Genomic DNA, 12618 nt, shown 5'->3' on the forward strand with positions numbered 1-12618 from the left:
TCTAGAAGATGAGGGGAATAAATGCCCTATGCATAGAAACACAAGTAACAGCTTCATTGAAATAAGTGGGCAGATGAGGCAGAATCATTCATAAACTTATATTTATAAAAAGCAGGCATTACAAAACTAAATGTCAACAGGCAGGGGGACTGGGAAAAGGGTATGGATTCTTTGCAGAAGAAAAGGAAATGTCCTCAGATAAAAGTATGGTGGTGAAAGCATGTTTATATACTTAGGGTGGAATGCAGGATGTGTGAATAAAACTATTTAAAAATGAACAGAGAGAAACAAGTGCTAGAGGAAATGCAGAGAAAGAGATGTACCTATTCAATGTCAGTAGGGAAATGAGAGGTCCAGTCCCTGGAGGGCGGTGTGGTGGTTCCACAGGAGGCTAGGGGTGAGTTTGGCACATGATCCTGAAACCCCATTGCTCAGTATATACCTGGAGGAAATGAGTGTGGGAACACAAAATGGACATTTGCACACTGGTGTTCCACAATGAACGGAGGTGGCCTAAGGGTACAACAATTTAGGAAGTGAAGGGGGAACTATGGTGTATACACAGAATAGACTACTTAGGGGCCACAAGAAGAAATTAAGTTGTGAGGCATGCGACTAGATGAATGAACCTTACAACTGTGTGTTGAATGAAAGGACAGGACCAAAAAGACAAATATTATCATGTCTCAATCATATGGGCTAACTGTAAAAATTCAGTGAACCAAAGTTGAGAGCATGGGTTATCAGGTTGGAGCTTATTGTAAAGGATCCTAGATTATAAACTCTTACAGCAGTCAGATATATTCAGGAGGTGTAACTGTTAATTCTAAACTCCGAGATACTGAGCTGTTTGTATATAACATGGTCCTTCCCAGAAACTTTGGATATTTATGTGATACCTGAGACTGAGAGTTAGAGCTCTGAAGTTATGAAAGTCAGCAGTACCCCATACAGGAACTGTTTCAAAAGGTGAAAAAGTGATCAGACGTCAAGGAGAGATATGAATGAAGCTGATTTGGATAGGATCAAGGTATATAAGAAGACTGGGTAAAGGATGATATCGTCCATATTTTAAAACCTCAACTTCTGGGTGAGACTAAAGGGTGAGATGTTTATTTGGTGTAAAATTTGTATTTTGGGTAGTGCATTTCCTAATTACACTTGTATGGTCAGTTTAGTTGAAAACCATAAGTACATGGAATCTTGAATAGGGAGTGAGATTTTGTTGGTTTGTCCAGATTTATGTGATGCCCTGAAAAATAACAGAGTGATCTGAACAGTGAATAAAGAGGTATTTCAACTTCCCCATTTGGAGAATTTCTGATATTCTCACAAGCAGTGGGGATAACAAAATCAATAGGCCAACCCCCAATCTTGGGGGTTGCCCCTATGAAACGTATTTCTGCAAAGGGTAGATTAAAGCCTACTTAAAATTAGGGCTAAGAATTTGAACAGTGAATAAAAAAGTATTTGCAAAGTCCCCTTGGGGAAAAGGTGAGAAAGGGGGAAAATTCAACTTCCTCAAGTGGAGAATTCTTGATATTTTCACAAGCAGTGGGGACAACCAAAGCAATACGCTGAGCACCCAATCTTGGGGTTTGTTCATATGAAACTCAACCCCACAAAGGATAGGCTAAGCTTATTTAAAATTAGGCCTAAGAGTCACCCCCAAGAGAACCTCTTCTGTTGCTCAGATGTGGCCTCTCTCTCAGCCAATATGACAAGCAAACTCACTGTCCTCCCCCTCTCTATGTGGGGCATGACTCTCAGGGGTGTGGACCTTCCTGGCAATGTGGGACAGAAATCCTAGAATGAGCTGGGACTCAGTACCAAGGGACTGAGAAAACCTTCTCGACCAAAAGGGGGAAGCTATATCATTTCTTATAACATTTGCATTAATTCAGAAAAAGAAATAAAAAGAAAACAGAAAAAAATTCATACATACCACATATGTACACATACCCCTCCCTTTCACTGATCACTAGCATTTCAATCTACTAAATTTATTTTAACATTTGTTCCCCCTATTATTTATTTATTTTTAATCCATATGTTTTACTCATCTGTCGATAGAGTAGACAAAAGGAGCAGCAGACACAAGATTTTCAAAATCACACAGTCACATTGTGAAAGCTGTATCATTATATATATGCCTGAAATTGTAGAGCTGTGTTCTAGTAGCCATATTTCTTGAAGATGATTGTACAATGATATAGCTTTTACAATGTGACCGTGTGACTGTGAAAACCTTGTGTCTGATGCTCCTTTATCCAGGTATGGACTGATGAGTAAAAAATATGGATAAAAAATAAACACATAATAGGGGAAAAAGGTTAAAATAAATTGGGGAGATGGAAATGCTAGTGGTCATTGAGAGGCAGGGGTAAGGGGTATGTGATGAATACACAATCATGTGATGATATTGTAAGCCACGGATTGTATACCAAGTATGGAATGTTTGTATGTTGTTTTATCATATATAAAAACATATATATAAAAAAAGCAGGCATTAGGTTATGTTATTTCTTTTACTTCCCCAGAGCTTTTGAATATCTTCTTCTTTTTACAAATTTTTTTATTAATTTTTTTTAAATACCAAAAAACACGAAACAAACGCAAACATTTGTAATTTTTGATCATTCTGTTCTACATATATAATCAGTAATTTGAATATCTTAAGTCTCAACTGAAAGCAAGATTCCTCAGGTTAGAAATGAGGTAGACTGGGAGGATATGGAATGTTCGTATGGTTTAACTGTACTAACAAAGCCCTGAAAAATGATTTAAAAGGATACAGCTATCATTCTAATTCTCTTCTCATCAGTAACACTAACTGGGTTTATATGCCCCACCCTCCACAAACACTCCAAAAAGCTCATCGATAAACAAAACATCACCTGTAAACAGAGGTCACAAGTGCTTCCTCTGTCCTCAGGGGTGTGAAGAGAGATGAAAGGAGACCATCCCCATGAGCAAACCCAAGGAAAGCTCTGGTGCCTTTAGGCCAGAGCTAACTTTTCCCCCAGACGGGCAAGCGCTGCAGGAAGAGAAGGCACTTCCAGCAGAAGATATTTTCCACACCCTGAAAAGCCTCCACAAGGGCAAATATCTCTCTCTGTCTCTCTCTCTCTCTTTCACACACACACACACACACGTTTTCCCAAGAGTGCTCCTTGATATACGCACAGACAAAAATTAGTTTCCAAAGTGTGTTTTGGGGAACACTTTAATCCTCAGAGGTCATCCTTGAGAAAAAGGATTCTAGGATTAACTAAATTGGAGAAATACTGTCTATTATATTCCCTTTTAGAAAGCTCACAGTGTACATTAATTGTATTAAAGGTTTTGAGAAATGAAACAATAAAACAGCAACACACACATACACACACACACACACATACACAAACCCATCTGACTTCATTAAACCTTTCTTCTCAATCAAATACCTAATGATATTTCACCTTGTTTTGGGTGTACAGCGTAATGTTTTAGGTAAGCACCATATTTCTTTCATTCTAAGACCCACATTTTTATTTTCACACTCAAATATTTCTGAAATCAAAATGTGCCTTATGAAATATACACATTTACTGTAGTAGTATCTCATTTTTTCCCCCAAAAGTTATTAACCAATCATCTTATAATTTTGAAGAAATGTGGTATATTTCAATAACTGCTTAGGAAAAAGTTGAAAATGCTAATCAGGATACTAGGTAAATAAATAAATTAATGAATTCAAGAACATTTTGCAAATTATAAAGCATGATCCAAATGTTAATATTAACATAATTTTAAAATTTCACTATGGCTAAATTTGAGATGGGGAAGAAAAGACAGGTAAACATCAAATTTATCCTTCTTTTCCATAGTTAGGGTGACCACCTGATTTTCCATCCAAAGCACAACACCTTAGAGAATAAAAAGGGTGCTATTAATAATTACGCATGGGTGGTTCAGTGGTAGAATGCTCGCTTTTCATGCGGGAGACCCGGGTTCAATTCCTGGACCATGCACCGCCCACCCCCCACCCCCAATCTCCTCCTTAAGTGATGATATCGTGAGCCATTAATTGCATATCAAGTATGGAATGTTCATATGTTAAGAATGCTCATATTGTATGTTGATTGATTTTTATTAATAAAAATTAAAAAATAATAATTATGTTGGAACAAGTATAAACCTGTAATATACTGGCTGAACAAGGAAATATATAGGCTCACTTTAACTCACAATGTAACAAAGAAGTTGGGTCATGAAACTCCAGAGGTTATAATAATTTCTAATCTTGTGGATATTTCTCAATTCGTATCTCACCTTATCAGCAGCTGCCAGCAAATCATCAGCCATTTTGTCAAGGTTTGGAGCCTTTCCAGTGTAAATGAAGCACATCATTTCCTTAAAAACTTCAGGCTCCACATCATTGATTTCAACCCGATTCTATACCAGAAAAACTGAAAATGAGAAACATTTCAACAGAAAAAAATCCCTAAACTATTTTCAAGATTTTTAGCTCTGTGAGTAGAGAAGTGTCTATCATTTAAAACCTAAGTTGAATGGAAAATTTATCTTTGCCTTATTTGATTATAATAGCTCTTTCTCTCTTCACATGTAACCATTTTTGTTTTCTCAAATACAACTGCAAAACAACTATAGCTTTGCTTTTTTGCCTTTCTTTTCCTGATTGTTCTAAGTAGAAACACATTTCTACTACCCTCGCCCAATACTGTTTGGATAACCTGCCTGGGATAAAGTAAGTCTTCTTTATCTAGACTATTTCCAGACCACCTCTCTCTACTCTCAGAAGGTGTTTGTTCAGGAACTCTACTTTGATAGAGTAACACTAAGGAAAATATAATTAGAAAGTAAATCTACTGTCAAACTGGCAAATCATCTCAATCTAGTCATCTAGCTAAAAAGACATGTATCCACCCTGTTACATACCTTTTTGCTCTCCTCCATTTCATGTTCAAACATGGCACTAAAAACTGGAGAACGAGCTACAAAAGTGAAAGGGGAACAGAAACAGATAAAGTTATCACATTGCAATCTCTTGGTTCTTTCTAGCTAAGACGAAGAAGTAATTTTTTCTCCATCCCATTGCTAAGAAAAGGGTCTCAGTCTCAAATTACTACCAGAATTATAAAATTTATTTCTTCTTATATTATATGAGCAAATGAATAATTATAATCCTTAAAGGAAAAAAGCAAACACTAATTTCAAAATAATTTCCTATTAGCTTTATTCCAACAATTCATATTTCAAGGAAATAAATTACCTGTGTTGGATGACAATACTGTATCTCTAGGGTAGTTTTGGGAGTTCAAATGCAAGGCCCTCCCCATTAGCAGGGTATCCTAACACCTGGGCTTTTGTCTGGAACCTGACACCATGCTTTCTCTATTTTCAGGAACCACACAGCAAGGAAGTCAGGAATTGAACTCAATAGTATTAACTAACTAGATAAAGTGATTGCTCATTTATGGTACGATGACTGCTCCTCTAAGCAATGAATTCTCAATGGGGGTGATATCACCTCTAAAGGAGTGACAAAAGTTGTAGGTATTACAATGAAACCTTGTGGTCCTCCAAAGCTCAACGTCACCTGACAAAATCTTACTTCTTAATATTTAATTTCTCTCATTAGGGAACTGAAATTGTTTTTCAAATTGGGGGAGGGGGGCAATAATGAAAATGGTTGAGAAATACTGCCAGATCCACTGTCTAATCAACATTATGAAGAAGTAAACTAAATTTTAACCATGAAAGTAACAAAATGGGTAGTAATTTAAATGTTTCCATGTTGTCCAATAAATCAGGGGTTTTGGTGAAAGTTGGGACTTCTGACTATGAAGACTGACTAAGAGTGAAGGAACAGATGGAACATGCAATAGGGCTTTGAAGTGAAAGGGAACTGGGATTTTTGGCCCATAGTTTATCTCAGAAAGGACTCATTATAGTTCTGCGATTTTCTAACCATATAATCTGGCAAATCACTTTACTCTCTGAGCCTCTATATTTTAATCTATATCAATAAAATATTTGTTCTCATTGATCTTATCTCAGAAGAGTTATAGACAATGAAGCATTAAATCAATACACTACATAAGCTGAATACCAAAGGGCTGATGTTTTTAATAAAGAGAGAAGGGTGCAAAGCAGCAGATATGTCTTAGGGGTCATCAGTGGATAGACAGGCAATGATATCAAGAGAATAAATGAAATCACCCAGAGTATCTAGAGTGAAAAAGAGAGCTGAAGAGAACTGAAACAGGGAACACCAATGTTTAAAGAGATAAGTGAAGAGGGAGGTCATACATTAGTATTCACCAGAGAACCAGGAGAAAATCATGAGAGGAACCACAGAATACATGAATTAAATAGTGCCTCAAATTTGGGAACTAGTAGATCATGTAACTTTAGAAAACTGCTTTAGTGGAAATGGAGCTAAACTGAGGATAAGTGGGAAGAAGGACGCAGAGATCGAATTTGCTAACTCAAGAAGTTAGCTTTGAAAGAAAAGAAAACAACCAGAGGAAGAAGCTTGAGGCTGTTTATAGGCTGATGCTGAAGATACTAGATAACAAAGGTGTTAACGGGCCAAACTCTGTCCTCCCAAAAGTTATGGTTCAAATACTAATGCCTGGTCCTGTGACTGTGACTTTATTTGGAAATAGGGTCTTTAAAGGTGGTACTAGTTAAGATGAGGCCAAATTGGTTTAGAGTGGGCCATAATCCAATGTAATGTTATCCTTATAAGAGAAAAACTGGACACAGACAGGGATAGGGGAGTATGCCAAGTGATGAATGAAGCAGGGAACACCAAAAGCCAGGAGAGAGGAATGGAACAGATCTCTACAGATGTTAAAGGAATTATGACTCCACAATACCTTAATTTCGGATTTTTAGCCTCCAGAACTATAAGATAATGAATTTCTGTGGTTTTAAGCCACCCAGTTTGTGGTACTGTTTTAGGGCAGTCCTAGGAAACTAAGACAAAGGATATCATGGGTAGAATAAGTTTTGAGAAGGCAGGATGAGATATGAAAGAGAGCAGATTTAGGAACAACAAGCTGCTTTGGACATGAGGAAGAACACCTCCTCCACTGGGAAGGCAGGGTAAGGTGAGAGGCAAGAGGAAGTTCCTACAAAAGGGACTCTATTTTCTCTTGGTAGTAATAGGCAAGGTCATCTTTGATAAGTCATAGATAGGAGGTTAAAGGAGAGTGGTAAAAGTCTAGTGCATCTATTGTAAAGAAAAAAAGGAGGTGACCTACATCTGTAAAAAGATTTCTTGGCAGCATGGAGGGCCAAGCTAATTAATCTAGAGAATTAATGATTTCCTTTAGCATTATACAGCTGCACCTGGTCAAGAGGAAACAAGAAGAGGTTAGACTGAGCCAGATTGGGTTTTGCCAAATGTGTATTGTTAGGATGACTGAGCCAAGGGTCTTGGTAAGAAATTTGTTGCTCTGAAGGCTCATGTGGTTTCCTCTTAAGTCTTATGGTCTGCATAGAATCTTGTGGCTGACAGCTATCCTTTCACCTAAGATAAAATCAATTCTTCATCAGTTCCTCTTCTGTGTCAGTCTTTCCAATTTTAAAGACAGAGTGCCTACTAGGGCAAGACCAGATCCTCCATGTCAGTATCTACACTCTCATTCCTCTAGTATGTTTGTCCTCAAGTCTTCCAGGGCTACGGATTTAACTAGTCCTTAGTCCAGATTCCTCTCCATCTATATACCCTAAACCCTGTCTAGGGGCTGGCATGTGTAACATGATCCCTGCTCTTGGCCAGTGTTTTGACACCTACTCTCTAGGTGCAAAGGCACTCAATACCGTACCATTATCCATTCCCTGATAACAGCAGCCTAGCCTACCACAGACAGGAAAGACAGAACTATCATTTTTATGGAGAGTAACCTTTTTGCTTATGGAAACTAACGTGACCAAATATAAAAATGTATTTAATTGTAGTTTTTGTGCAGCTCAGTTTTAAAAAGTTGAAGTTATTCAAAAGGTGATTATGCAGCCACTTAATCTCTCCTTTGCACCTTATGAATAAATACCAACCTGCTAAGATAGCTTTGTGAGCCTGGAATTCTTGGCCAGCAACACACAAACAGCAATCCGTGAATCGGGAATTCTCCCATAGTCCTCCTAACTCATCTGCCAACCGGCATTCAGGAACTTTCACCATATTCATAGTATTCTGGCCAGAAATGTTGACAGAATCCTGTACCACACTCACCTGTGAAAGACAAAGAAACACAGGGCAGAGCTTTTGTTACCAGGAATTTTCTTCCAAGCTGGAGGAAAGATGAAAGGCCTTATACGTGACTTTTATGCCGTTGCTGTAGCACATTCAGATACTAATGTTAGTCATACTCTCTTGAAACCACCTCCACAGATCAAGGATTTTCCCTCTAAATCAAGCAATTTCCAATCTATCACGATCATGCTTATTCTATACCAACACAGGACAGTGAGGAGAGAACCCCACAAACCACTTCTTCAGCTTCCAATAAGCTCCACCTCCCCTGTCCTACAAACCTGGGCAGACAAGCCCTCGGAAAACAACTGAGAGAAACAAATGTCAAGATTCACATATTTACCTTATTCTGCCTTAAGTAAAAGGCTAAATAAATACAGAACTTCTATAGGAACTACCATTTAAATTAAGCTCTCTAGAGAAATAACAAGCCTAAAAGGACTTCACTTATTTCAGTTAGGTATAGAACATGATAATCAAGTTCAACTTCTAAAGCTCCTGGTAAATCAATGACACATCCTCAAAAATGTTACTTTAATGAACATGAAACTATTGATGCTCGACTAATAAGGTCTGAGCTTAGAAGATCTTTCCAGTAGTGATAATTTGGGGGTATCTGACACCATTTACACCCTTAGTCATTGATGGTATTCAAGATGATATACAAGATGGCTGGCTGCAGCTAGACAGACACTTGTACCTTTGGAACAGAATGATAACAACAGGTTTATAGAAGAATCCAACTTCTCACTATGGCTTCAGCAGCAGCAGCAGCAGCATGTTTTAACTAGTTGCATAAATCATATAAGATTATAAAATAAATGTAAGTTACCCACTGAACACATGACTCTTCAGGTCAGTCCTCTGCCTAACCATCATTCTTCAATTCTTACACATCTCATTAGATTAGAACTATTTAAACCAAAGCAGAACTCACAGACTTTGAGAAATAACTCCCCACTCTTGCCATTCCTAACAGTTAGTAAGAAAGAAGGCCCAGCGACATCTGAAATGACCCAAATTTCTTTTAAACTTCAAGATGCAAGTCTTCTTTAAATGCAGTCATAAACCCAGAAGCAAAGTGAATGCTCCATCCAAATGACCTGTGGTCCCTTTCATGCAGGAGTGAGATATTTATCATCAGGTCAGAAAATTTATTCATTTATTTAACACTAGTTTTGAGTAATGAAGCAGCCAAGTTAATAAATTATGAATGTACTTATTAGCATTACTAGCACATTTATCAAACCAAGATTATAATGATATTTGATAGCCCAGGACCTGGCACAAACCATCCCAGAGAGACTCCCTCTTGTCCGGGGTAAGATCTCTAATTTGATTCTGTCACTTTCTCATATCAACACCCTCACTTCTGTGACATAATATTAAAACCAAAGGCAGAAGTTGCCTATTTCCAGTTGTAGTTTCAAAATGCTGATTAAAAAATAAAAAATGGAAAAGATCAATTAAATGCCATTTCCTCACAGGGAAAGGCAGGAATCTCCTGGGATGGACAATGAAGGGAATGGAGAATGCTTTTGGCACTGGGTTCCTAGCTTGAATTAAACCAGGTTGACAGGAGCCCAAAGTCATTAACACTTGATGGCAATTTAGTAGACTGGATAAAATGAATTGGCAAGAGCTAGGCTGAATGCTACATAATCAAATTATGGTTACCACTGGACCCTCTGCTGGGAAGAAGTGTACTTGGTAATGAGAAGGGCCCAAAGACTGTATCTCCTCTCATTGGTGTAATTTCTCTCCCTAGACACAGGCAGGAACAGAACAGGAAGGAGAATGTACCTTTACTGTCTGAGCCAGGCTTGTTCTGTAGATATATAGATGCCTGGAGTCCCAAGAGCTCTGAATGTCTGGCACCTCTTAACAACATTAAATACGCTTAATTAAAAATAAAATTTAAATGGCATTCCACAAATGAGTCTTCAAAGCTCTAACTTTTAACTTAGAAAGGGATTGTCTTCCTTTGCAAATGATGATGCAAAATGAGACCATTTTGAGAAAAACTAAATATTTTTTTTTAATGCTTATAAAGCTGACTATGGAGACTCATTCAGAACTGCAGCTGTGAAAATGACGTGACTGTGACATTTATGTCATCTTATAAATGACTGCATGAAAATGTCTCAGGAAGGCTATATACTCCCTAAATTTCAAGTTATAAGAGAGTTCCACTTTTAAAGTCAATTTCTTAAAATTCCTTTTTGCCTTTAAAGTCGGTTCCTTTTTATTAAAGACTAAAGACATGCCAATACTTACACATTTTTTCTCAACATAAAGTCAAAGTAAAATCAACAGAAATTCATTTTTTAACGTCTATGTAATTAAAACAATTAAGAAACCCAAATTAACAGACTGCTGTAGATCATTTATAAAAGACTTCCAGGCGGGCCACGGCGGCTCAGCAGGTAAGAGTGCTTGCCTGCCATGCCCGAGGACCCGGATTCGATTTCTGGTGCCTGCCCATGTAAAAAATAAAATAAAATAAAATAAAAGACTTCCAACAACCCAGTCCACCAACAGGAGAATGAATAAAAAAATTACTGTATACTCACACAACAGACTACTATATAGTACTAAAAATGAATGAACTATAGTTACATCTACAACATAGATTAGAAATGTAATGTAAAAAAAGCAAGCCCCAGATGATTACATACAGCATGGTAACATTTTTATAAATCTCATAGTATACAAACAATACATAATGGAATGATAACAAAATTCAAAATAGCTATTTTATCATCTTTTTTTTTGTATGCTGTACGGCAAGGTTACATTTCATTATTTTCCCATGTGAATATCCCGTTATTACAATACCATTTGGTGAATTTTTTGTCTGTTTTGCTTGTTTGTTTTTTTGGGAAGGGCATGGACTGGGAATTGAACCCGGATTTCCCACATGGCAGGTGAGAATTCTACCACTGAACTACCCCTGCACCCTTGACTTATCATCCTTTGAGTGCAGGAGATAACAGATTTAACGGCTAGGGAAGAAGATATATACATGTATATGTATATATGTTAGTTTCAAATTATTGGTGATATAGCTATTCTTGGGTTGGGTGTAAATTTACTACATTACCTTGCTTTATAACCTCTAATATTGTTACACAATAAATTATTTTTGTAAGCTGAGAATAGTCATATATAGGCATTTTCATACAATTTAACCTATTATATCCAAATAATCCATAAAGAAGATAAAAAGGAAAAAATTAATAGATTCATATATTTAAAATTTGGCAAAAATACATATCCCAGGCTATGAAGGAATAATCTACATTTGAGGAGGGAAGGGATGTTTTAAAATAGTTAATGGGGTACTTCATATTTTAACTTTAATTGTAATACCACAAAGAGGCCCTGGAATCTTCTACCTTTCAAAGGCACATATAGTGAAGGAGGAATATATGCATCTTCACTGCCATAGGGTGCATGTTTTCAATAATTTGAAGCAAAGAGTCAATAGAAGCAGACACCATTCATGAAGATTTTCAAATTTTTACAGAGAAAATTAAAAGTGTAATTTAAACATGCTTTCATATCTCCCTCTCTCATTATGAAAGTAGATACTCTGTCAAGAAAACCTGGTAGAGCCTGAGCTTCCTTGGGTATGCGGCATTCACTTCCATTTAGTTGAATGGAACAGACAAGAGATGGACAAGGGAGAGCCAACATGGCCCTGACACTAATTTGCTGCACAATGTCAGGAAAAATTATTTGACCTCCCTAAGCACTGTTTACCCACCTTGCAAGGTAAGAAAATTAACCTAGCTTAAAGGATATTGATAAAGGACAATTCAAGGAAAGCTTTCAAAACTCTTCCAAATAAGTTAACTCAGCAATATTAACTCAGGACACTGCCATATCTCCCAAGTCAGACAAAAACATCACCAATTTATGTTAGCACTGAGAATTGAAAGTGAAATGAGCATGGCATATTATAAACAAGACCACCCATTTGGTATCTTTAGAGTTTACAATCTAATTTCATTTCAGTATTAACAAGAATACCAACTGAAATAAAGCTCAAACACACAAATGTGTGCTTTTCAGCCTTTCACCTTAGAATTCCCTCTTGTGGCCTCTAGGAACAGCAAAAAAAAAAAACCATGAAGCAACTATATTTACCGCATGGGGACAGGACAGCAGAGCCTGAGCTAAAGAGCTAAGTGAGGAATGAAGCTGTAGAGTCACTCATAATCTAAATGTATACATGGACCCAACTTCATAAAAGTTTCTAAGTAACAAAAAGATACTAACTGAACTAACAATAAAATTTAAATATGAATAAAATAGGAGGAACAGCCAGAAGTTGGAAGTAAATA

At 37.1% G+C, this 12618-nt stretch overlaps 1 protein-coding gene across 7 annotated transcripts in view; it reads right to left on the reverse strand.

Annotated features, from left to right (window-relative positions):
- SPOP (speckle type BTB/POZ protein) overlaps positions 1-12618 on the reverse strand; it is a 100478-nt gene that overhangs the window by 5225 nt on the left and 82635 nt on the right. For all 7 annotated transcript variants that reach the window (XM_077164709.1, XM_077164712.1, XM_077164708.1 and 4 more), the window contains 3 exons: positions 8071-8248; positions 4942-4997; positions 4315-4437 (listed from right to left, as the gene is read on the reverse strand). In XM_077164709.1, the coding sequence (XP_077020824.1) occupies positions 4315-4437; positions 4942-4997; positions 8071-8248 (357 nt within the window). The remainder of the gene's footprint in view (positions 1-4314; positions 4438-4941; positions 4998-8070; positions 8249-12618) is intronic.

Source organism: Tamandua tetradactyla, chromosome 6 (genome assembly GCF_023851605.1).
Source record: "Tamandua tetradactyla isolate mTamTet1 chromosome 6, mTamTet1.pri, whole genome shotgun sequence".
Lineage (NCBI taxonomy): Eukaryota > Metazoa > Chordata > Mammalia > Pilosa > Myrmecophagidae > Tamandua > Tamandua tetradactyla.